This window comes from Moschus berezovskii, chromosome 26 (assembly GCF_049115385.1).
Source record: "Moschus berezovskii isolate FMDL1 chromosome 26, NW_MosBer_1.0, whole genome shotgun sequence".
Taxonomy (NCBI): domain Eukaryota; kingdom Metazoa; phylum Chordata; class Mammalia; order Artiodactyla; family Moschidae; genus Moschus; species Moschus berezovskii.
In genome coordinates this window covers 15,984,768-16,010,865 of record NC_142485.1, presented here as the reverse complement: position 1 = coordinate 16,010,865, position 26,098 = coordinate 15,984,768, and the positions used below count along the sequence as shown (strand labels likewise).

The 26,098-nt window shown below is 49.2% G+C and overlaps 1 protein-coding gene across 4 annotated transcripts; it reads right to left on the bottom strand.

Moving 5' to 3' along the window:
• Window positions 1-5,247: 5,247 nt before the first annotated feature.
• On the bottom strand, window positions 5,248-23,451 carry RNF122 (ring finger protein 122). 4 transcript variants are annotated; one of them, XM_088832528.1, is made up of 6 exons: window positions 21,796-23,451; window positions 14,563-14,719; window positions 8,828-8,873; window positions 8,541-8,603; window positions 6,913-6,992; window positions 5,248-6,422 (listed from the first exon to the last, which is right to left on the bottom strand). In XM_088832528.1, the coding sequence occupies exons 1-6, from the start codon at window positions 21,818-21,820 to the stop codon at window positions 6,308-6,310; spliced, it is 486 nt and encodes a 161-aa protein (XP_088688654.1). In that variant the 5' UTR covers window positions 21,821-23,451; the 3' UTR covers window positions 5,248-6,307. The 4 variants fall into 4 exon arrangements, with proteins under 4 accessions (XP_088688654.1, XP_088688653.1, XP_055272552.1 ...); XM_088832527.1 differs by having other exon boundaries at window positions 5,253-6,422; window positions 6,913-6,995; window positions 21,796-22,225; XM_055416577.2 differs by having other exon boundaries at window positions 5,253-6,422; window positions 6,913-6,995; window positions 8,541-8,582; window positions 21,796-21,835.
• Window positions 23,452-26,098: the final 2,647 nt, after the last annotated feature.

Sequence of the window (26,098 nt, the reverse complement as noted above, 5' to 3'; positions counted from 1 at the left end):
CCATGTATCCGCCAGTTACCAGAAAATGCTTATCTACTTCATATGAGAGGCAGATTTCTGATTATACTCAGTTCACTTGTTTTTAAAAAAATGTTGGCTATACAACTTAATATAAGTACACTGGTATCTGAGGACTTCCTGGTGGTCTGGTGGTTACGACTCTGTGTTTTCAATGCAGGGTACAAGAGTTCGATCCCTGGTTGGGGAACTAAGATCCCACATGCCATAGAGTGTGGTCAAAACTTTTTTTTGTTAAAGTGTACTGGTATTTGAAGCTTGCTTTGAAATGCAATTGAATAGCACATGAACAAAGGCGGATAGATATGGGATAAAACAGAACTAGCAAAATGTTTGTTGTGGAATGCAGGTGACTCACTCTGCAACTGACTCTTCAGCCTGGAAAGGATCAGAGTGGCCGATTTCAAGGTTACTGGGAACCTACCTCTTCGTTCCCAGGTAGCTTCCAGAGATGGTGCCCGTGAAGGCCGCTACGTGGGACTTGGACAAATGGCGCTCTCAATATCCCAACGAGCTTCACACACAACAAACTGGACACCTACAGTGATGGAGGCAAGGTCTCTGGGGACCGGAGAACGGACATCTCTGCGGTTAAATCATCTTTTCAGAAGGATGGAGGGAGGGGGTTGATCTGTGATTCATGAATAATTGGGGGAGGAAGGTAAGTACTGCAGATGGGGAGAAAATTGGTGACTCGGAGTCAAGGATAACTTAAAGAAAACAATACATTTCTGGAACGTCAGAGTCCATGATAAAGATGCATACTTGAAACATAATGTTGAATGTCACCACTAAGTTCTTGCCCCTTGGTCTTCATCCATCCACACTTAAAATACTCCAGTTTTTTTCTCATGGTCCTTTTTATAGCTCTTTTTGGTTTTGCGCAGACATAAAATCTGAGCAAAGTAATCCCAGAGAGATTTGCTCAATACTGAAGAAGACCAGGAGGATGAGTCCCGGACTGCGTACAGCTTCACACTATTGCTTTTTGGATTTGTATGGCTTTTTTTTTTTTCTGACATGCCCAACTTGACAGCCACTGTGTTTCCAGATCCAGGTCTCCCACTGAAGCAAGCCTGGTTTTTCCTTCTTTGGGGTTTGGATTTCTTGGCTTCTCTCACATTGCATCATGTCCTTAATTTATCAGCATCACCATGGATCTTTGAGGCTATCAGCCGCCTTCTTGAGACTTAATGAACACATGTAATAATAAATACACAGAAGCTCAGAGCTGGTCCCTGGGGTTGCTCACACAACCATTTGGCTGTCAACCCCTCAGAACTGGTGTATCTTTTGAACCACTGATGGCAATGATGGCCCATCATGAGGGTTCGGCAATGGCTTTGGGGCCGTGTCATGTCAGAGAGCAGGCTGGGATGGAAAGTGTTAGTCCCTCAGTCATGTCCGACTCTTTGCGACCTCATGGATTGCAGCCCGCCAGGCTCCTCTGTCCATGGGATTTCCCAGGCAGGAATACTGGAGTGGGTTGCCATTCCCTTCTCCAAGGGATCTTCCTCATCCAAGAATTGAATCTGCCTCCCACAATGCAGGCAGATTCTTTACTGTCTGAGCCACCAGGGAAGCCTCAAACAGAGGATGAGGGAGAAAGAAAGGAAAGAGAGAAGACAGGATGGATAAGAAAAATGTGCTAGCGATTCCCTTGGGGTCCAGTGGTTAGGACTCTGCACTTTCACAGCCGAGGGCTCGGGCTGGATCCCTGGTCTGGGAACTAAGATCCCACAAGCTGAGAGGCATGGACAAAAAGAAAAAAAGGAAAATGTGCTGGGCAACAGCACCAGCGGGGAACTGATAAGAGGTGATGAACAGCCAGAAGCCGTCATCGTGGGCCTCCGGGTGCTGTTCGTCTCCCCTTTGTCTGCGGAGGGCAGGCTCTGGTTTGCGGCTGAGACTGTCATATGGAGACAGGATCCAGGGCTATGACAAAGCACGAAGGTGACATCGGTGGCATCTTCCCTGTCTGGAGTCTGCCAGTTTATCAAGGAGGAAGCCTATGATGCTTTATAAAATCGGATCAGTGGGAATCGAATGCCATTGTTGGCCTGGGGCACGGTACACAGCTTGCCTCTTTTCCCATGAATGGCTTTGTTGTACAAGCTTGCATGACTAGTCATCCGTTTGTCCTTCTCGCCCCCAATTCGGTCACATCTGTCCCTCTGAAATGTCCCTTTGTATGGCTTTAAAAGAAGGTTCACCTGTGAGTGATACGGTCAAGGGCACTCCAGGTGCTATTCTGATGCCCGGAAAGACAGAATAGAGTGGCAGAGTGAAAGGCAGGGGTTAAGTTAGGTTTATAGGGGAAACATGGCACAACTGAGCAGGCATCAAAGGCCCAGTGAGAAGGGGAAATGGCCAGAGCAGACGGAAGAATTGATGGGAGAGAGGGGGGATGGAAAGGCACAATTCATCAACATCAGTTATCCCATGCAAGGACGTCCCATCCAAGTCAGTGCTTTTCAAATTCTGCTCCGAATTTAATTATGCATTTTGTCAATGGTGGATCCACATAAGATTCCTTTAAAAGAAGCAATCCATTGCAGTTTCAAAACATCCACAAACCATTTGACAGTGACATGGAGTTCCTGTCTTCCACGAATGCATCAGCCCAGGAGCTAAAAGCACCTGCTCCTTTTGAGTATTTTCATAGCAAGCAATCTGCTACCAAAGCTATGAGGAGCATGAAAATCAACGGTGCTTAGATATGCAGGATTCAAGCCTATGCCCTGGTTTTGATGCTTGTATCTATGTAATTATAAGCCATTATGTGCTTTCAACATTCCTTTCTTGATCCCAAACTCAAAGGGATATACGTTGAAAGAAAAGCAAACTGTATTTTGTGAAAGAACTTGTAGGTTAATGCTCCTTATCTTTTGACTGATGGATGGTATTTGCTCACCATAGATACGCTTACTGAAGTCATAATCCTAGTATGTATGATGATCACTCAGCTTCCTTCCTTTATTTTAACTCCTTGAAACACAGTTAGGGTACAAATTTTCAGTAATGGGAACTACTTAGCACAGTAATTGCCCATGAATATTTTGTGCTCAGATTAGAAAACCATTGACTTTGCTGCCAACTGATGTCCAGGCTCTTTTTTTTCTTGGCCATGCCACACGGCGTGTGAGATCTTAGTTTCTCAACCAGGGATGGAACCCACGCAGCCCAGGTTGGAAGGGAGGAGTTGTAACCACTGGACCGCCAGGGAAGCCCCCATGCCCAGATTTTTAAAGAAACGTCAGGATCCTTAGGCTATCAAGTCCCAGATTTCTAGCACCAGAGTCCTTTCTCACCCCCAGCCTTCCCTCACCCTAACTTCACATGGATTGTGTGGCCTCTGGCACCCACAGGTGGTTAACCCTTGTATTCTTTTCTCCACGTTACTGGCAAGCCCCACCTTGAGGACCTCTGCAGTCACTTCCACACCAGGGTCTAAGCTAAGGGTCTATCAGATGAGCTCCTGACCCAAATTACAGTGCACTTATGGAGAAGGAAATGGTAACCCACTCCAGTATTCTTGCCTGGAGAATCCCATGGACAGAGAAGCCTGGTAGGCTACAGTCCACGGGGTCTCAAAGTCGGACACGACTGAGCGACTTCACTTTCACTATGCCCTTCCCCAAGGCCAGGGCTGTCCTGTCTTCCGGCAACACCTGACATGGTGCCTGGCCCAGGCAGTAGATCCTCTAGAAACGCTGAACTAACAAGACCACACTGATGACTATGGATTTGGGACCTGTGACTATTTTAGCTGGTGATCAGCTATTGCTCACATCCCATCTGATCAGCTAAAAACTAACCCGCGTTCGCATCTCTGTCTGCTGCAGCACCATCCTACCAAGCTGCATGGAACCCACGAAGGTCATACCTTACCATTCCTAGCATTGTTTTGACTTCAGGACAATGCTATACAAATCGGCAACACAGACACTCCTGTGCTGGCACTCCAGTTTTACTTCAATCCTGACGAGCTTTCCTTGAGATGAAGCGGGGGTGGGGAGAGAGGAGCGGGAGAGGTTGAGACCGCGCCTCCGCCCCATCTCGAGACCACCTGTTTCCCACCTCCTCTTGATGCATCCACTGGGAGGCTGAGGCCAAGAGTGAGAGGGAAGACTCTTGTTTTGCTCAGGAAATACATTGTATTCACAGGACTACACCAAGTGGGCAGACCGAGAGGAAGTGATGCTCTCAATGAAGAAGAGATCCAACCCTGTAGAGCGTGGTAGCAATGAGCAGCGGGTAGAGGCTCTAAGGAGCAGTGGTTACCCCAAGTGTGAAGGAAGAAGTGGCAAGGGAGCGGTCCAGTGGTTAAAACTCCACCCTTCCAGTGCAGGGGCCTCGGATTCCATCCCTGGTTGGAGAACTAAGATCCCACGTGGCTCAGGGCAACCAAGTCTGTGCATCACAACAGCTGAGCCTGAAACTAATGAAGGTCATGTACCGCAGGGAAGAGCAGGCCCCGTCTGCCGCAACTAGGGAAAGCCCGTGTGCAGCAAAAAAACCCGGCACAGCCGAAAATAAACAAAATTTGTTAAAAAGTTAATAACGTAGTATTTCCAGATGTGGTTCAGGCTGGGATGGGTTAGTGATTCTCAGCTAGTGGGTAAGAAAAAGTCTTTCCAGCAAAAGAAATCAAGCCTTTATGGTAGCATAGAGGTGTTTGTTTTTTTTTTTTTTTTAAAAACAGCTCAGTGAGTTACAAGGACAATTCTATGACTGACAAGTCTTGGTAGCTGGAATGCTCTGGTGCCATACACCAGCTTTTAAAAAAAAAATTCTAGAGATCACTTGAGTGAGCCTGGCTCAGTCAGGTTTTCAAGCACACTGATGTTAGTCCTAACCTATGCTAAAAAGATAAGACACTACACGCTTGCTCAGTTGCTCAATCATTTTCAACGCTTTGGGACCCCATGGCCTGTAGCCCGCCAGGCTCCTCTGTCCATGGGGTTTCCCAGGCAAGAATACTGGAGTGGGTTGCCATTTCCTCCTCCAGGGGATCTTCCTGCCCCAGGGATCAAACCTGTCTCTCCTTCATTGGCAGTCAGATTCTTTACCATAGAGCCACCTGGGAAGCCCAGACAGATACTAACCTAATACCAATTCTCCTTGTCAAGGATTAGGAACCTCTGTGTGCGTGTCTGCTCTGAGCACAGGGAAAGTGGGAAGATGCTGCTGGAGGATTGTGTTCCCTCTGCTGGCAGCAAAGGGCCGACAGACAAGCCACGACCACAGGCAGGAAGTTAGAGAAACTTGTTATTAAATTTAATTTTCTTTAAATACATACCTTTTTCCCACCCTCACCCACTTGGGGGAAGGAACAGAAAGCCCCCAGTCCTTCCATTTGGGGGATTCCATGTATAAAGCCTGAGATGGTGAGGATGAAGTATAAAAATACTATTTACAAAGGAAAAGAGGGTGTCCGTCACGACCTTAACCTTCAGACAGCCCCTCATCTCCAGGCCCTTTTGTTTTGCTCCTTTAGAAAAGAAAAAAAAAAACGCTGGGGAATCTACCTGGGTGTAGAACAAGCCCTTCCTCTGGGAGGGGTGGGGAGGGGCCCTCAAACCCCAACACGGAATAGGAAGCTCTGAGATCAACTGAGCAACAGTGAACGGATTAAGCACCTCAGATGCTAGGAGTGGGCTGGGGCTGCCCTCCAACTCCCCCCTCAACACCCCCCCCACCCCCGCTGTAGTCAGCAGGCCGGCCGGCCAGCCTTTGTTTCTGCAGGTCCCGTGTAAACATTGACTCTTCTTCGGCACGTCCACGTGCTTCCCGATTTCCTACAGAGCCTCCCCAGCTTCCACTGGAGGCACGTGGTTCCTCCGTCTTTACCCCCTTGCCTTCGAACCTTCCTCTGGAAGCGGTGGCAAGGAGGTGTGGGGGATCACAGGTGGGGCACAGCTCATCGCACCCCTTCTTCAAGGTCAGGGCAGCTCGTCCTCCTCGAGGAAACCCTCAAGGCAGGGTGAACTCCAAGTTCTCGGCCAAACAGGAGTGGATTTCTGTTCCCAGAGCAGGGACAACGCAGGCAGAGTCCGGTCCCGGCAAGGCAAGGCCATCAGCACTGGGTAACAGGGAGGAAGGCTTCGGGAGGCAGAAGTGGGCAAGTCTGGTCTCACCCTGACGATGGAAGACCAGCCCGGCATCCCCTCCCATCCAGGTGACCGGAACCCTCACCACCCGCCAGTCTTGTTCACCGTGGATGCGAGGAAGGACCAGGCACCCACGAAGCTGGAGGTCTTCTCCGAGCCTGGTAGGGAGGCAGCGCTCACACCAGCTCGTCCAATAGGATCCCGATGCTCTGGGAGGCCTCAGAGGGGCCAGCGATGGGCTTGTTGCACATGGGGCAGACACAGCGTACCTCCAGCCACTTCACCAGACACCTGTGGGCAAAAGCCAACCTGTTACTCTCTAAGAAGACACCAGCGAGCTCTGGCTGCTCCTTCATAGAGCCCAGCTGCTTCTCAAGACAAGAACCTCTCCATCCCTGCCCTGGTCTAACCCTTCCGGCTGGCCTGGTGTGCAGACAGGATGCAGGGCATCAGCAAGGGGTGGGTAGGAAGAGCAGGGACTGGAGCCTCTAGAAGACTGTTGTTATTGCTCCGTCTCCAAGTCACGTCCGACTTTGCAACCCCATGGACTGTAACCCGCCAGGGTCCTCCATCCATGGGATTCTCCAGGCAAGAAAACTGGAGTGGGTTGCCATGTCCTTCTCCAGGGGATCTTCCCGACCCAGGGATCGAACCCGAGTCTCCTTCTTGGCAGGCAGGTTCTCTACCACTGTATCGCCTGGGAAGCACCCCCTCTAGAAGATGCTCCCTGCTTTTTTCGCTCCAAGGCACCTGGACACACAGCCCCACGACGGACACTTACTTGCGGTGAAAGGCATGTTGGCACGGGAGCACACCTAGCTCGTCCTTGCCCCTGAAGTCTTCCAGACAGACGGCACAGGTCTGCTGTGGGAAGAGAGCCGTGTGAGAGGAGACGGGGAAGAGCCTCCCCCCGCGTCCTCAATCACATCACCTCATCTCCAGCCAAGAAAGAACTAACCCTGACACGTGGTAGCCATGATCCACAGCGGACTGCTTCAGGTTTAAACGGATCCAAGTACATGAAATTAAATGGTTAGTTCCTCAGTCATGGCAGCCACATTTTAAATGCTCAACAACCACAGTATGGCTAGTGGCTCCCACGCCAGATAATACAGACAAAAAGCATTTAATTGTTATTAACGTGTTAATTTCTGTTGTGCAGCAGAGTGACTCAGTTATACATGTTATTTTTCACGTTCTTTTCCACTGTGGTTTATTTTAGCATATTGAATACAGTTACCGGTGCTCTACAATACAACTTCGTTGTTTATCCATCCTACATAGAATAGTTTGCATCTGCTAACCCCAAACTCTCAATCCATCCCTCTCTAACGCCCTTTCCCTTGGCAACCACAAGTCTGTCCTCTAGGTCTGGAGTCTGTTTTTCTTTCGTAGATAAGTTCATTTGTGTCATATTTTACATTCCACATGTAAGTGTTATCACATGGTATTTCTCTTTCTCTGTCTGACTTCACTTAGCATGATAATCTCTAGGTCCACCCATGTTACTGTAAATAGCATTATTTCTTGCTTTTTTTTTATAGTATTTCTAGCCTAGGACTTTCGACCAGGGGGCACTTATCCATAACTAGAGGTAAGGATGGGGGTCTGGTGTATAGTTTCCATTTTTTAAAGCCAGTCTTGCATCCTACTATATTAACCCCTCACTCCCAGCTGAATTTTCTCTTCTGGAGGAGAGCTTAAGAAACATCAGAACTTGGGGACATCATGACTATGGACCCCAAAGAGATGAAATGAGGCCATGTCCAGGCTAGTCTTGTGCATGATGGGACCTGTGATTCTTCCCACACCCGGATAACCACACACACGCTCTCTGCACGAATGCCTGTGGTTATGGATGGAAGTCCTGGGACATGAGTTAGGTGACCCCAAAGGCACACGTGGTAAAGGAAGAAGAAATGGTATAGCCCTAAAAGAACTGGGAGTTGAGGGGCCCCAGAAAGTGGGTGTGATGAGGTGCAGGGGAATGGAGGGGAACAGGGGAGAACTAGAAGGCTACACTCGCATGTCAGACCCACAGTCGCCAGGACAGAGCACACACAGAAGGGACCCCTTTCGGACCCAGATTGGGGTGCTGAGCAGGGAAAGTTAGTGAAGTCTGGCCAGGAGTGGTCAGACTGCCCTCCCTGTTAAGATTACGTCTAGCAGGCTTCCTGGGGTCACAGGTCACCATGTACCCAAACCCTTTGGTGACCCCCTTTGTTTTCTGCTGGCGCCAGTCCCAGACATAACAGATTCTGCATATTGATCACCTCCTGGGATGTGAGTTCTATTTGGCCCAAGGAGACCGGAAGGCAGGAGCTAAGAAGGTTCCTCAAAAGGTCTTTAGACCTGGAGAAGGTTTGCCTTACCCACTGGGCACCCCGCGAGCTACCCCAGGGCACTCACCCCGTATAACTGCAACTTCTTGGCATCTCCCTTAAGCACCACCTTGGAAACAAGAGGGGAGACCTGGGGTCAGAAGAAACCAAACATGGGGCCAAGTGGTATCAGCCGAGGAAGGGAGCCCCCAGCCCCATCCAGGGAGACCCTCGCCCTCCCTAGACCCGAGGGGAGAGCAGGCCAGCTTCATCTAGCCCCCTCCCGGTTCCCTCCACCTCCCCCGGCCATCTCTCGCTGGGCCAGTAGTGGTGGAGCAGGGAGAGGTCTCAGGACAAAATGAGGACTTTATTTACTTCTTTATATCCATATCGTTCGCTCTGTGCCTGGTTCCGGAGTTTGCTGCGGGGAGCAAGAAAGAGGGGAGAGAAGAAGTCATTATGTCTTTGCACAAACAGCCATTCAGAGCAGGAGAGACAGGCCGGCGGCTTGGGCCTTCCTTCTGGGGGTGGGGAGGTGCGTCCCGTAGACACAGAATATGCATAGAAGTCTCTGCAGGTCACCAGCGTAGGGCAAGGACTCAAACTCTTAGGTTTAACTGTCTCAAAACTCATTGTCACCTACCCTCAACTGGGGGTGGGGGTTCTGGCAGAGCACCCTAAAAGTTCATTCACCTTCCTTCCTGGCAGGTCATTTCCTTTGGGCTCCCCAACTAGAGAGATCAACCATCTGCTTGCTGAGTGTGCAAAAGTTAGTTTTGTTTTTGTTTTTTGGTCACACCACGTGGTTTGTGGGATCTTAGTTCCTGACCAGGAACGAACCGGCCCCCTTCAGTGGCGAAAATGAGGAGCCCTAACCACTGAACTTCCAGGGAAGTCCCAGAAGGTAGACACTCTTAAGAGGGCTATTTCCACCAAGCCTGGGCAGCAGGAGAACATCTGTTGAGCCTGGGGAATTTTCCACCCGGAGAACAGAAGTATTCTGGAGGCAGAGCACACGCTTCCCCCTTCACAGCACCAGGGCAACACAGGCAATCCCTTCTTTGTTTTCCTCTTTTTGTTTCAAGCTGGTGGCCTGCATACAGCCGGACTCTCAATGGCCAGAACACAATGGCCAGAACATGCCGTTACTAATGGCAGGAGCATGACTGTGATGGGGGATTTGCTAGGCGTCGATCTCTACTGATATAGATCCGTATCCGATATCTACCGATACAGATCCATATCTGTGCTCATCAATTTCAAACACCTTCCAGAGGGAGAGACATGCTTCCTAGCAGACAAGGAACACGGAGTCCAAAGAAGCTAAGTAACTCGCCCAAACTTCAGAGCTGCCTGGCAGCAGAGTCTGGATTCTAACCAAAGTCGATCTGATGACAGAGCCCGAGCTCTTTAACACAAACTGTGGCCAGCCTCACAATCAGGTGGCACACACTATGCTCTTGGGCATAGAATGGGTTTTTGGGAAATATCCTTTCAATCAACAAGCCACCAACTTTCTGAATGGCTTACTGTGCCAATGGCCAAGATTGAGACAATGCTGATCACTTTTTTTTTTTTTTCTGTTTTATTTTCAGTGAGAGAAACCTCTGAACTGTGCAGGGAGCTCTGTGGCCTTCTGTAGGGGACTGGATGAAGTTTTCTCTCCCAGGAATCATTTCTACCAAAGATTTGTGTTATTGTAAGAAAATATCAGAGAACCACCAGGTTACGACCGGGGCGGCCAATCATGGTCTCCTGAGGGTCAAAGCCAGCTAACCATTTGTTTCATAAGGCCCAGAAGCAGAGAACTGTACTTTCCTATATATATAATTTTACTGATGTAATTTTTGGCTGTGCTCTGTTGCTGCTCGAGGGCTTTTATCTAGTTGCAGGAAAGCGGGGGCTACTCTTCGCTTTGATGCTCAGGCTTCTTCTGCTGTGGAGCATGGGCTCTGGGGTGCGTGGGCTTCAGCAACCATGGCACGTAGGTTCAGTAGTTGCGGCTCTCAGGCTCAATAGTTGGGGTGCACGGGCTTAGCTGCTCCACAGCACGTGGGAACTTTCCAGTTCAGGGACCAAACCCAAGTCTTCTGCACTGGCCCATGGGTTCTTTACCACTGAGCCACCAGGGAAGTCCTATACTTATTCTTTTTTTTTTAAAACTAAACTTTTTATTTTGCCATGGGGTATAGCAGATTAACAAACAAATGCTGTGATAGTTTCAGGTGGACCGCGAAGGGATTCAGCCGTACATATCCATGTATCCATTCTCCCCCAAACTCCCCTCCCTTCCAGGCTGCCACGTTACACTGAGGAGAGTTCTGTGCGCTGTACAGTAGGTCCTTGTTGGTTACAGAACCGTGCTTACTCGTAAATGGCTGAAAGCAGGAATTGAAAGAATATTTCAGGCCATGTGGAAATTATATGAAAATCAACTTTCAATGCCCATAACATTTTACTGGAGCACAGCCACACTTATACTTTATGACTGCTTCTGTACAGAAAGGCTGGGTGGTTCAGATAGATATCCTATGACCTGCAGAGCCTGTAATATCTGTCATTTTATGGAAAAAAAAAAAAAAAGCAGGTCTGAGTTAGAGGAAGAGAATCTTCAATCACTAGCCTTAATTGAAGGGAAGGAGCAAGGTAAGATGCTCTAAGAGCAATACAGAGATGCTGGAACCAGAGCAAAGGAGGATGCAGAAAGCCTGGTGCACAGCCTGGAGGCAGATAAGATCCGGCAGCCTCCACCTCCATGGCTTCTAACAGGAGGTCAGGGGACAGGTGGGGCCAGCGATCCTCTGCCTCGGGGCTGAGGGCCAGGCAGCACCGCTGCTGCCTGCCCCCCGCCCCCAACCCTCGCCTCCTCCCTCATCGGGGGAGTTTCTGGTCCTCGGAGGGACGGGCTGACGGTCTAACCAGCGCTCCCACTGTTCCACCCCGACCCGCACACATTCCTGTACACACCTGCATCTGTGTCCCCACTTCCAAATGACAAGGGCGGGGAAGGATGCACTCAAAACGAAGGATGCGCTTAAATGCTCAAGGGCCACCTGCCTGACACTGGGTTCATCTGGGGAAGAAGAAATGTGCTCTCATTAGGCTGCCCAGAGCTGCCTTCTGAGGGAGAGACTGCGGCTCTTTTAGCAGGTATGTACAGAGTAAATAAGGAAGTGGTGAGGAGCCTGCCGGCTTCCTGGCTCAGAAAGAGGGGATGTCACGTCTCCGGAGCCTCGCCTACTTCGCCTGCAGCATGGCTACACTTACACAGGACGTGCAATGCCTTTCTGCTTGCTCTGCTGTAGGATGCCAGGGGGGCCCCTTCTGTCTGTCTGGCTCCATTTAATGGTCTCACCCAAGGATTCTCCAGAAGTTGACTCTGAGAGTCCAGGACTATCAATTGGAACAGTGAAGGCTTCAGAGCCACGCTCTAGATTCACTCTGCCTGTAGATTTCCATTTCAGGAAGGTAGAGGTTGGGATGAAACAGGGCCAAAAGGGTTGCAAGGAAAATGAGAACAAAAAAGCAGAGATCCTGGGCTATCCCAGCGGGGATGGAGTGCCAGCAACTCGGGACAGGTGGCCTTCTCAGCTGCTGGGGTGAGCAAAGCAGCTAAAAATACCCTGAATTCAATGAGCCCATTTCAAGCCACTGCCAGTGGGCGCTTCCTGGCTTTTCCCCTTTTGCAACAAACAATGCAGGCAAGTCCTGCAAAGAGTCGTTTCTTTCCTGCCCGATTTGTACTTCACGGGGCCCCTTCCATCCTGTGTAGGGCAGAGATCAGCTCCTGCTGCGGGGGGTGTCGGGGAAGATGGAGCGAGGCGGGAGTTGGGCCGATGAGCTCAGCAGGTCAGGAGCAGGGGGTCACAGGCCTATTTTGGCTGAGGAGGAAACCGAGAAGCAGGCAGAGGAAGTGGCTTCTGTGCTTGTGTGTCTTTCTATATATAGGCGCTCCCAGGCTGCCACATACCAGCAAGGCTGGGGAACCATGAGACGCCCGGATCACACTGGCTTTGGGCTACAGGACAGAGGGCGGGGTGGCGAAGGGGCAGATGACTGCAGAAGGAAAACAGGTGGTGCCAAGGAGCCCTGCAGTGGGGGGAAAGCTTCTGGTATCATGTGGTCACCAACTCCAGCCAAGCAAAAAAAAATAAACCCGCCGTACCCACAGCTCCGCAGCACCATGGTGTCTGGCTGCGAGCGGGTGGCCATGGGAGCCCCAGATGATCCCGTTCAAGGAATAAGAATCTGGGAAGGCCAACATCCGGAATCTGAAAGACCCTCGCTAACTGTCATCAGACAAGTCCATCTCACCATCTTTCCGGATATAGGACTTCAGGCAGCTCTTTAACCGCCTGAGCACGAGTTCCCTCATTTATGAAGCAGATTAATACTGAAACTGGAGGGCAGTTCTGAGGACTAAGGAAGATGAACATTTCACAAGGTGGTCAGCACGGTCCCTAGCACACAAGGAAGTCCTGGGCAAAGAGGAGCTTAAACCCCAAGATCACACCTATTAGTGGCAGAACTAGGAAATGAAGCTGGGTCTCCCATCTACTGGCTCAGAGTGATTTTGTAGAACTTCCTCTCTTGACCACCTCTGCAGCCTGGCAGGGATGTGCATGCATGCGCGTGTGTGTGTGTGTGTGTGTGTGTGTGTGTGTGTGTAGGGGCCAGATACAGCCTGGTTTTACAGCCTCCTGCCAGCCTCGCACATAAATCTTGGGTATGCCCTCATCTTCCGTCTCCGGGGAGTTGCATACATTGCTTCACATGCGGAGAGCGGGGTGGTTGTTGGTCAGGAAGATGAAAAGTTTGAGGAAGAAAACTTCAGCTGGGGGGAAGGGGCAGGCGGGTGTGAAAGGGGGTGTTGAGATACCGGAAATCTACCCACACATTTGCATTACTAACGAGATGCAAATTTCAGACTCAGTGGTACAAGGGGAGAAAATAAACCACTACCTTCTCTGCAAAAAGCCTTCTAAGTGGAAAATTCCAGTCCTGGGGACTTTTTGAAGTCTGGAGAAAAAAAGGGGGCTGAGACAGTGGATGAGACGCAAAGGACAGCAGGGCCCCAGGGCACTTCCCCTTCTTAAGAAGTGGCTCCTCGGCCAGAGGAATCTAACCCTCCAGCCTCCCGCCAGGCGAGTCATTCAAACCCACCAGGGTATCTCTGTGGGGAATGGGAACTCCTTTGGCCTTCATCTTAATTTAATCTGTTTAGATGATCTGATCAGATACTAGACACCCCAGCTGATGTCTGTCTACCCAGGCGTTGGGTAATCACATGCTTGTGTGTGTGTCTGTGTGTGGGCGTGTGGCTTGGTTTTATCACAATGGCTCTCAGGACTATGACATTCTACTGGTCAGGGGTGTGCAGTGTTCCCCAATGCACAGGACAGACCCATACAATGAGGAATTGTTAATAGCCATAGGGCGCCCGAGTTCAGAAACACTACTGTATTTTCCACCCTGAATACCAGGCATGCCCTACATTTTTGATAGAAGATAGCCACCAATTCCCTTGTCTAGAAGCAAAGGAAACAGTTCCTGGAGCTTGGCTCGCCCTGCTAAGCTCCAATTCTTCCCTGGACCCGACGTGATAAGAAGTGATGGTTTTCAGTTTTTATTCTCTCAAACGTAAGAGGCAGTACAAACAGGCAGCTCTGCAGACACCAGCTTGCTAATATTAGCATCTGGAAGGATAACAGGATTTCCCAGGAGGGCAGAGGGTCATGCCACTGGTGGAATGATGCCCCCTTGGCCCTGGCCACCCAGAGGGTGAGTGGGTGGAGAGAGACGGCGAGGGACCACTGATGATATTACTTGGTCATTCTAGGCAACGTGAGTGGAACTGGCCAGCAGGCGGGATGCAGGCTGATCCACGCTGACCTTGTATGCTCTGGACAACTTGACAGGCTGATGGAAATAGAAACAGCAGGCCTCAGGGGCCCAGCAAACGGCAGGCTAAGTCTTGTCCTCAAAGCAAGGAGCCCCTGCTGGAGGCTGGTGACTGCAACAGGAGGCTCGCTTGGTTCACCCTACCTATGGCTGCCACCTCCTGGACTTCCCCCTCCCCGGGACCCCAGGCCAGACAGCAAGCCACCCACCTGATAAAATAGCAGCAGAAGATGAGGCTCAGCATGAAGACGAAGATGCCCGTGCCGAAGATGACCATGTAAATGTTGAGGGGAAGGTCTTGGAAACTGATGGGGGGCATTGAGCAGGACTTGTTGGTGCTCACCAGTCCCAGGCCACAGAAACACCCTGCAGAGAACAGGGAAGGGCAAGTGTTATGATAGTGGGAAATTTACTGCCGGGGCTGATGGCACTCTGCGTGAGCAAGGATGCAGGAGAAATGGCAAGCCTCTGACTCAGGGACTGACTTTTTTCTAATTGAAGCATAATTGATTTACAATGTTGTGTTCACTGTGGATGTTCAGCAAAGTGATTCAGATATCCATATACGAATATGTATTCTTGTTCATATTCTTTTCCATGATGGCTTAGGATAGAATATTGAATATTACAGTTCCCTGTGCTATGCAGCAGGTCTTTGCTATTTATTTTATACACAGTAGTTGGTATCTAGTAAACTCCTAGTTTACCCCTCCCTCATTCCTTTCCTCCTCTGGGAACTGTAAGCTTGTTTTCTATGTTTCTGTGAGTCTGTTTCTGTTTGTAAACAAGCTCATCTGTGTCATATTTTAGATTCCACATACAAGTGATACTGTATGGTATCTATCTTTCTCCCTTCACTTAGTACGATAATCTCTATGTCCATCCAGGTTGTTGCAAAAAGCATTATTTCATTCTTTTCTTTTTATGGCTGAGTAGTTTTCCATGATAACATTGGATTGGCCAAACAGTTCGTTTGGGTATTTCCTGAAACATGGTATGGAAAAACCCAAATGCACTTTTGGACCAACCCAATATCGTGTGTGTGTGTGAACCACATCTTCATTATCCATTCATCTGTTGATGAACATTCAGGTTGCCTTCAAGTCCTGGCTACTGTCAATAGGGCTGCTATGAACGTTGGGGTATATCTTTTTGAATGAGTGTATTTTTTTTGGCAGGGGTGGGGGGGTGTAAATACCCAGAAGTGGGACTGCTAGATTATCTTGTAGTTCTACTTTGAGTTTTTTAAGGAACCTCTACACTGTTTTCCATACTGGGGGCACCAATTTACATTCCAGGGACTTACATTTACACCCTTGTCCTAACACTAGTGACATGATCTTGGGTAAAGGATTTAATCAGTCTAGGCAACGGGATCCTACAGATGGTACTTCAACCTGCACCTCCTTCTAGGGGATCAAGGAATCGGGCAGTGGGTGGAAATGGAAAACTCACTTTCATCTGGTAGAAGCCCCTAGGGTGCACTAGCAAGATGAAGAGCCTCAGGTGAGGAAACATACTTCTGGGCTCCAATCCCACCTCCCCCTAGCTATGCGACCTTTGAGAAATTACCTTGCTGAAAAGCTCCCCTTTGTCACAGGAAAACAAGCAAAGTGCAGAGGCAACCAAAGACTATGGCATAAGAAATACGCTTTGTAAATTGCAAAGCGAAGTTGCAAAGGTCATTTGTCATTATTAAGCCACCTGCTCCAGAAACCAGGCTGCACCCTGACCAGAATAGAAATTGTTCACTCTGAGTCTGGGCCCGCGTTCCAGAATGTGGCAGGGGGTGGGGGAGGGGGAACCACTGCTCACTTTTCCTGGCCACCCTCCCTCTTTCTACTCAAAGCCTCACCATGCGGTCTGCTAATGGCAGTGGCTTCCCCAGAGTGGCAGAATACTGAATCTCAGGCCAGCCTCCATCAAAGTGAATCAGAATCTACGTTTTAACAAGGTCCCTTCAGTGTGGGAAGCACGGGTGGCCACTAGGAGCTTCACTCACATGACTCAGGAGTAAATCCTGATTGATCTGAAAGTGACAATCACCTTGCTTTTGCCAGGGTTTGGTGTTGGGGTAGGTACGTGATTGGGCTTCCCTGGTGGCTCAGCGGTAAAGAATCCGCTTGTCAAAGAAGGAGATGGGGGTTCGATCCTTGGGTGGGGAAGATCCCCTGGAGAAGAGAGGGAAATGGCAACCCACTCCAGTATCCTTGCCTGGGAAATCCCATGGACAGAGGAGCCTGATGGGCTATAGTCCATGGGGTCACAGAGACTAAATAACAACAACACCAACAGAGGTACGTGATCGGGTTCTGGCTGAAGAAAAACAAAGAGAAGATTTGCTATAAAGACAAGATTTTCCTTTCTTGGGTCACATCTCACCAAAGCATTTGGAATGGTGGAAGCCAAGTTACGGCTGGTAACAGGGAAGTTCGATACAAAGCTGGTGGCGGAGAAGACAAGGAAAGAGGAGGAATGAAAGATGCTGTCTGTCAAGTGGCTGGAAAAACCAATCCTGGAGCTACTTCGTGGGGCCACTGGTCCTGAGGGTTAGAAAATTGTCTATCATGGTTATAAGTGGGGAAAAAGAAAAAGGAATTAACCGTAAATCAGGTGAGTGGTTTTTCTTGCTAGCAGGCAAAAATATCAGTGATCTGAAAGGTAAGCCTCAGAGTCTTGGATTTCAGAAAGTGTTGGGACAGGAAGGCTAGGCTTTACCATGAGACACAGTGTCTCTGTGTGTGTGTGTGTGCATTCATTCACTCAGTTGTTTCCAACTCTGTGCAACTCTATGGACTGTAGCCCGCCAGGCTCCTCTGTCCATGGGATTCTCCAGGCAAGAATACTGGGTTGCCATTTCCTTCTCCAGGGATCTTCCCGACTCAGGGATCAAACGTCTGCATTCTTTACCGATGAGCCACCTGGGAAGCCCTTACACATGCTACCAGTGAAACACATCTCACGCTACCAACTGAACCTTTGTAATAACATCACCATGAAATGTACTCTCCCCGCCCCCTCCACAGGGTTTGAAAAAAGACTCAATCATTAAATAACGCCTATAGTCAAACAGCTAAGAAGGCCTGGCTTCAAAGGCCTATGGGGACTTCCCTGGCAGTTGAGTGGTTAGCACTCTGCACTTTCACTGCTGAGGGCACAGGTTCAGTCCCTGGTAGGGGTGAGGGGAGTGGGGAGGTGGGGACTAAGATCTCACAAGCCGTGGAGGGGTGGGTGGGCAGGGAGAGGGGGGAGGAGGACTCAGGCCTTCAATACGGGTTTCTGTGCTTTCCTGACATTGTGGTTAGGAGCCATTAATATACTTTGGAACGCTATACCATAATTAAGGCTGCGACCCCAACTCCGCAGACGCCTTGACTCGAAAGACCGGAGTCATCCCTGACTTCACACATCTCCACCCTCTTCATCCCCGAGATCAATCTAGTGACCAATATAACAAGCCCCCTCCAAACCTCTTTCTGACTGTATGCCAACTCTCCTGCCAAATCGCTATTCCAAACACACTTGGAGCCCAGTTCTACTCCAGGTCCCTATTAATTGATGTCTAGTCCCTCCTCTAATTTAGCCCACATGTCTGGTATATCCTCCCACTCTGTTTTTCTACTATGATCTACTAAACTCAGGCTTCCAGTCCTTCCAAACAAGAATGCGATGGGTCCTCTCTCTCCGTCCCCAACTCAGTATCCCCCAGCATCACCCACGGTGAGGGAGTCTCCTCTCTATTTCTTGCCCAATCCTGTCTTCATCTGCCTCCAAACTTTCACTCATGCAGCTTTCTCTTTCCCTTCCCAAAGTCCCCCAAGGCTGGGCTTTGTGATAGTCCAGGGACACCCACCCACCCCCGCTCGAATTCTATAGCGCTCACAGCCTGTATCACGTGTTCTGGCTTGAGCACTCTCAGTTGACTGTCTTAGGTTGCCCTACAGTTCCTAGAATCAGCTTCATTTAACTCAAACACGCATTAAACACTGATTACACGACAAGGACCATGATGGACACTGAAGAAAAAAGGAAGAAAGACTAGATGATATGACAGTCTAGGGAAGCAGACAGACACAAAGATTTCCATCGTGGAAAGTGTGGCACATAGTAGGTGTGTGACTGATGAGATGGTTGGATGGCATCATCGACTCAACGGACAAGAATCTGAGCAAACTCGGGGACAGTGAGGGACAGGGAAGCCTGGCGTGCTGCAGTCCATGGGGTCGCAAAGAGTCGGACACGACTGAGTGACTGAACAATAACATACAATTCTGAGATCAGAGAGAGTTCTAACAAGCCTGAGTACTCCTAGGTCTCAGGATAGCAAACGTTCGTCCTTGAACTTTCTTCAATGCCTACCCTCACGTTTGGCTTTTTTTCAGTAACTGGGTAACAGATAAGTAATTCCTGATTTTTTTCAAGGCGACCTAGTCCTCTTGGCAAAAGCTCCTGCTTGAAAGTAAGGAGACTGAAGTTCGGGAAAATTGCCCAGAAACTGCCCTCAGTTGACGGGTGACCAGTCAACCAACAAGTCCTGCTTGCTGGCTTGACTTACACACTGATCTAGACATTGTGGGAAAACAAAAAGTAAAAGTAGTTCTTGTCCAGAGAGACTTTTGGGTTAAAGTTGGGAAAAAGTTAATTAGCTACTAAGCTTTGCTAAACCCCTGCTTCTTAGCCTCCAGCATGGGTTAGAAAGGTTTCACCACCTCTTCACCCTCTGCTTAAATATTTGATCTCTGTGGGCCAAAGGAGATTGATTTTTCCTTGAAGACACCACGGTGGACTGGCCAGGCAGGAACAACTTTCTGTCTACTCTGGAAAACGGTGTTTGGGATTGTCTTCCAGGTAACTCTGTCCTTCATGCCAAAGAGGCTTCTTCCCCACCAGGCATGTCTCCCCCAGCCCCATCTCATCAACAGTTGATGCTGTAAGAGTCTAATCCTCCATCTGCCTTGACTCTCCATGTACCTTTTTTTTAAGTCTTTACTGAATTTGATACAGTATTGCTTTTATGTTTTGGTTTTTTGGCTGGGAGGCAAATGGGATCTCAGTTCCTTGACCAGGGACTGAACTCACACCCACTGCATTGGAAGTCAAACTGTTGACCACTGGATCACCAGGGAAATTCCACCGTGTACCTTTCCTCAGCTGTATCCTGGCATCCATAGGGTCCCAAAGAACCTCATTTGGTTCCCTTGCATGACAATGACCATAGATAACGCAGAGGGTTTGCACGTATGCACTCTGAAGGCACTCTGGCCTCAGCAGTGTATCAGTTTATTTTGATCATCTGATCTTGCCAAGAGGCTTTCCCGAGGGCTCCAGGATTGAGTCAGTGAGTTGGGACTTTCTATGATAAAGAGGTGTGGGTGAGAAGAGCTTCATGGCTAAGAGGAGATGGCCCATTTGCTTGCATTCTGATCAAAGAAGTAGACAAAAAATACACTGGGCTAAAAGCTGACAGTGGTGTAACTTTTCCTCTAAACTTATAAGGAAAGAATTTTTAACCCCAGGAATGACAGGCTCCAGATATTTATCACAAAGGTGTTTGGGGAGGGATTGCTTCTTCCCTGGAGTCAGAGAACAGTCCTTTCTCCGTCACTTTAAGAAGTAAAAAGAAACCCAACATAGTAAGTCAACTGTGTTGTTTAGTCGCTGAGCCGTGTCCAACTCTTTTGTGACCCCACGGACTGTAGCCTGCCAGGCTCCTTTATCCATGGAACTCTCCAGGCAAGAATACTGGAGTGGGTTGCCATTTCCTTCTCCAGGGGATCTTCCTGATCCAGGGATCAAACACGTGTCTCCTGCATTGGCAGGGCAATTCTTTTCAATTGAGTCACCTGGGAAGCCCAAGTCAACTACAAATCAACCAAAAATAAATACATGTTTTAAAAAGTGGAAAGATGAAGCAGCAAGTGCTCTGCTGGTTTAAAAACCTATGAAAGGGGGCGGCCCAGAAACAGGGCTAGTGTTCACTGACAGCTAGCCACCTTGGTTCTTCTCCTGAAGTCTGTTCCATTGTTTACCCGACCTATGAAAGCCTTGACATCAGAATGTCTCATCCCCCAGCTCGCGGGCTGGGAGCTGGAGTGACGTCAAGAGAAGGGCTGGCCAAGAACGACCAGGGGATCTGGGAAACGCTTCTCTTTCCCAGCCAACAGGAATCTTTCCCAGATGCGGGGGTTCACTGTCCTCCCCCACCCCGTCCCCGCCCCCACTCCAGCTATGCCTCCGATCACACACACAGCTTGGTTCATTTTCAGGAAATTAGATCCTACCAGCAAGAGGAAGAGGGGGATGGGAGCCCCTCATACACAGGCTGCCCAAACCCTGCCTTAAAACAAAAGCCTCTTGAAATAATTAATGCAAGATCTGGCAAGAGTCTGCTCTCAAGAATGGATTTCCACCTCCCCCCACCCCACCCCTACGAACTAGCCAGCCTACCCTACTCAGAGATAAGGCCAGCTGCTTCTTTCTCCCTGCCCCCGGCCCCTGCCCGCCCTCCCCCCCTTTCTCCAGAAACTCTACAAGCTTTAGAACAAGGCAGTCAAGATCCCAGGGTCACTGGAGGGTATCAGCAGCCAAAGTTTTGAACTGACCGGCTTAGAAGGGCGTCTATTCAGGTAGCCTGGACAAGGAATCAGTCCCAAGCCCAACCTGTAGTCACGGAAACTGCTAAAAAGCCTAAATGTGAGGTGAATTTAGCATCAACCAGGCTGGGGAAGAAGGGAAGACAGGGTCCGGAGGCGCGGACACCACCGAGGCACAGGAGCTGGTACCGTGGTCTGGCCTTGGGCCAGTGAGCACAGATCCCCAGGCAAGCCCTGCATTCAAGGGTAGCCGGGCGCCAGGAGATCTACACGGCATTATCAATCCAATAAAGGCACGCTCATTAATCCGGCGTCATCCCCGGGCACAAAGCCCCCGAGCAGCCGGTGCGAAGCCAACAAAGGCGCAGGGGAAGCCGCCCCCGCGCCCCGTCCTGCACGCTGCATTGTATACATATTTAAAATAGCCTGCAAAGTTTCAGACCAGGAACTTGAGCTCCCTCTAGGAGATCCGAGCCCGAGCGCGGATTTAATTCTCCGCCGACAAGCACAACAAAGAACAAGAGTTTGAGCGCACAAAGGCGAGGAGGGAAGCGGGTAGGAGTGCGAAGCCGCCACACAAAGGCCGGGAACCCCTCGGCTCCCACGACCCCCGCCCGCTCGAGAGAGCCTTCTCAGCCCTGGAGTGAAACCTGGATTTTTCCCCCCCTTTCAAATTCCGCGCTGTGCAGAGCAGAGTTAAGCGCCAGGACGCCTCCTCGTCGGTCCCACTGCAGTAAAAACTTGGCTCGAGAGGGAGAAGGCGCCCTCCGATCTGAAACCTGGCGCTCTCCTCGTCTCCAGCCAGCCCCACGTCCCTTGCGCCCCCGCCCCGCGCAGCCCCGGACTCACCGTTACACCACTGGAATGGGTGCATCAATGAACTCTCGGCTGGCTTCCTCGGGCGAACGAAGGCAGGCGCGGGGCGGGCAGGCGGGGTGCGCGCGCCGGCCGGTGGGGTCGCAGGAGGCGCCGGTGCGCTGCGCGGGCGGCCGCCCTTCGCCTGCAAGTGGAACTCCCTCTCGAGCCGGGAGCTTCGCCGCGATGGGTGTTTGGAGCCACAAAGGGGAAAGAAGAGAAAAAGAGACAGAGAAGTCTCCGGGCTCTAAGGGCCGCGGAGGAAAGGCAGGAAGGGCCCGGGGGCTGGGGGTGCTGCGGGGCGCCGGGTGGGCAGAGGAGGGGAAATAGCCCTAGGCAGAGGCGCGCCCCGGACGCCGCAGCTCGGAGGGGAGACGCCAGGGACTCCGAAACTGACACGGGGCGCGCACACCCCCTCCCTTATACTGCCCCGCCTCTCCCGTCACCCGCCCTCGGCCAATGGGAGCCTTCCCCCGGCCCGGGCACCGCTTGCAGGCCCGCCCCGTCCGAGTGTGGGGCGCATCCCCGAGGCTCGGGCGCCTCCCCTTCACCTTCCGTCCGGAGACGGGGCGGCGGCGCGCTAGCCCGAGAAGCCCCGAGCCAGCCTCCTCCTCTCGGGACCTGGAGGAAAGTGAACAATTAGTGCCTCATTGTTTTCGTCCTCCAGGTCGGTCACTGTTTAGCATTTTTCTAGCTTTTTGAGAAAACCAGTTCGAGGGCGTGGTTCCACTTCTGTTCAGAGGGCAAGGATTTGGTCTTAGGTGGCGGCCTCTCATGTTTCTTTGCTCGCTCTAAAAGAGGGAGTGTTGAAGCTCGAGATTGTCCTACCAAGTGAAGTGGGAAAGACAAATATATCATATCCCTTATATGCAAATTGTAAAAAAAAAATTGATACAAATGAACTTATTTATAAAACAGACGCACAGAAACAAAGTTATGGTTACCAAAAGGAAAACGGGGGAGGGAAGGATAAATTACAGTTTTGGGATAAACAGCAAAGTGCCACTATACATGAAATAGATAAACAAGAAGGACCTGTATAGCGCAAGATATATTCACTATCTTGTAATAACCTATGATGGAAAAAAAATCTGAAAATATATACACACATATATATGTGAATCACTTTGCTGTACATCTGAAAGTAACATTGTAAATCAACTACACTCTAATTAAATCATTAAGTAAGTTAGTAATAAAGTTGCTGAATAGATTTCCACTATGTGAATGCATCACAGCTTCTTCGTTCACCTATTGTTGGATGTTTTGAGTTATTTCCAGTTTGGGACTATTAAAAATAAAGGTTTTAAGAACAAAATAAACAAAAAGCAAAAGAGGGACTGAAGCCAAGATTTAAAGCAGGTTAATTATGAAGAGGAGATCTGAAAAGTGCTTTAGTTGTCATCTTATCCTCTCCGCCTGCGCCCCCGCCCCCCACCATCAGTTTAAGCTTAAGGTAGACTTGTCAGGGCTCTAGGCTCCTGAATAGCAAAATCAAACCCAGACATTGACATTGGCAACATCATAAAGGCAGCATCTTCAACATTTAGCTCTGCACAGGTGTTGAATCAACAGTAGTTAGAAGAAAGACTGAATGTCTTAATTCCCTGTCCAACGTGATGGTCTCTTTTACCGGACATTCATCATTTTTCTTTCTGTTTCTCTCTCATTATTTCCCTTCCTGCCTGCCTTTCTTTTCCTCCCTCCCTTTTTCCTTCCTTCCTTTTTTTTTTCTTTCTTTCCTTCTTTCCTTCCCCCTCTCTCCCCTCATTTCTCTCTTCCTCTGCCTCCTTTTCCCTTACTTTGTCTGTCTTTCTATCTTTCATTTACTCAGAACATATTCACCAAGAGTCTACTCTGGGACAAGCACTGTTTCACTGGAGAGCCATCAATGAATGTCCTCAAGCCTGTTCTCTTGGGATTTACATTGCATAAGAAGATAAACAGTAAGCAAGCAAGGAAACAGATAAGAATGACTCAATCCTATCTTCCTATTCAACTTAATGTCCTATTGGAAGGTGAAAAATCCTTTCCCTGACTCTTGAGAGTTTGTAACAAATAAGACTGTGCAGATGAGTCCTCTGCCATTTAACAGCATGATCGTTACAGTATCAAAGGATCTGGCCAAGATCACTTAGCAGTCTGCAAAAATAGGTTAGCACTTAAGCAGTTGTCTGAAAACAATCTTTTTCTTTCTGAGCTACTCTGGAAGGGCATCCTGTACAGATCCAACTGATTTCATCTCCTAATTCAGTTCAGTTCAGTTCAGTTCAGTTCAGTCGCTCAGTAGTGTCCGACTCTCCGCGACCCCATGAATCACAGCACACCAGGCCTCCCTGTCCATCACCAACTCCTGGAGTTTACCCAAACTCATGTCCACAGAGTCGGTGATGCCATCCAGCCATCTCATTCTCTGTTGTCCCCTTCTCCTCCCACCCCCAACCTTTCCCAGCATCAGAGTCTTTTCTAGTGAGTCAACTCGTCGCATGAGGTGGCCAAAGTATTGCAGTTTCAGCTTCAGCATCAGTCCTTCCAATGAACACCCAGGATTGATCTCCTTTAGAATGGACTGGTTAGATCTCCTTGCAGTACAAGGGACTCTCAAGAGTCTTCTCCAACACCACAGTTCAAAAGCATCGATTCTTCGGTGATCAGCTTTCTTCACAGTCCAACTCTCACATCCATACATGACCATGGGAAAAACCATAGCCTTGACTAGACGGACCTTGGTTGGCAAAGTAATGTCTCTGCTTTTTAATATACTATCCAGGTTGGTCATAACTTTCCTTCCAAGGAGCAAGCGTCTTTTAATTTCCGGGCTGCAGCCAGCGTCCGCAGTGATCGGACATCTACAAAAACTTCCTAATTGGTCTCTGTCTCTGAATATGAACATGCATTCTCTGTTGTGTCCGACCCTTTGTGGCCCCTGGACTGTAGCCCGCCAACCTCCTCTGTCCATGGGATTTCTCAGGCTAGAATACTGGAGTGGGTAGCCTTTCCTTTCTCCAGGGGATCTTCCCAACTCAGGGATGGAACCCAGGTCTGCACTGCAGGTGGATTCTTTAACGGCTGAGCCGCCAGGGAAACTGGTAATATAATAGATCTATAATATAATAATAATTATAAAAAAAAAAATCCACCTTCCAATGCAGGGGATGTGGGTTCGATGTCTGGTTGGGGAATTAAGATCCCACACACCACTGGGCAACTAAGCCAGCAAATCACAAGAAAAGATTCCCACGACTAAGGCCTGAGGTAGCCAAAAATAAATAAATAATTTTTTTATACAGTTGATTTCTGCAAGTCAAAACAACAATTAGGTACCATCTCATCCTGGTCAGAATGGCTGCCATCAAAAAGTCTACAAACAATAAATGCTGGAGAGGGTGTGGAGAAAAGGGAACCTTCTTACACTGTTGGTGGGAATGCAAACCAGTACAGCCACCACGGAGAAAAGTGTGATTTTCTTAAAAAAACTGTAATTAGAACTGCCATACGACCCAGCAATCCCACGGCAGGGCATATACACTGAGGAAACCAGAACTAAAAGAGACACATGTACCCCAGTGTTCATCACAGCACTGTTTAGATAGCCAGGACATGGAAGCAACCTGGATGTCCATCTGCACACGAATGGATAAGCAAGTTGCAGTACATATACACATTGGAATATTACTCAGCTGTAAAAAAGAATGCATTTGAGTCAGTTCTAATGAGGTGAATGAAACTGGAGCCTATTATACAGAGTGAAGTAAGTCAGAAAGAGAAACACCAATACAGCATATATATGATATTTAGAAAGATGGTAATGATGAGCCTATATGCAAGACAGCCGAAGAGTCACAGATATGAATAGACTTTCGGACTCTGTGGGAGAAGGCGAGGGTGGGATGATGTGAGAGAATAGCATTGAAGCATGTATATTACCATATGTGAAATAGATGACCAGCGCAAGTTCAATGCCTGAAGCAGGGCATTTAAAGCCAGTGCCCTGGGACAACCCAGAGGGATGGGGTGGGGAGGGAGGTGGGTGGGCACTCAGGATGGGGGATACATGTACACCCATGGCTGATTCCTGTCAATGTATGGCAAAGACCACCACAATATTGTAAAGTAATTAGCCTCCAATTAAAATAAATAAATTAATTTTTTAAAAAAGCATAAAAAGTTGATTTCTCACATTGTATCAGTATAGTTTAGATAACTCACCTTCCCTCCAACCTCAACCAATGAAGCCCAGCTTCTTATGAATCAGGAGAGAAGTCTGGTTACTTTATGAGGATGAAACGGAGACAGT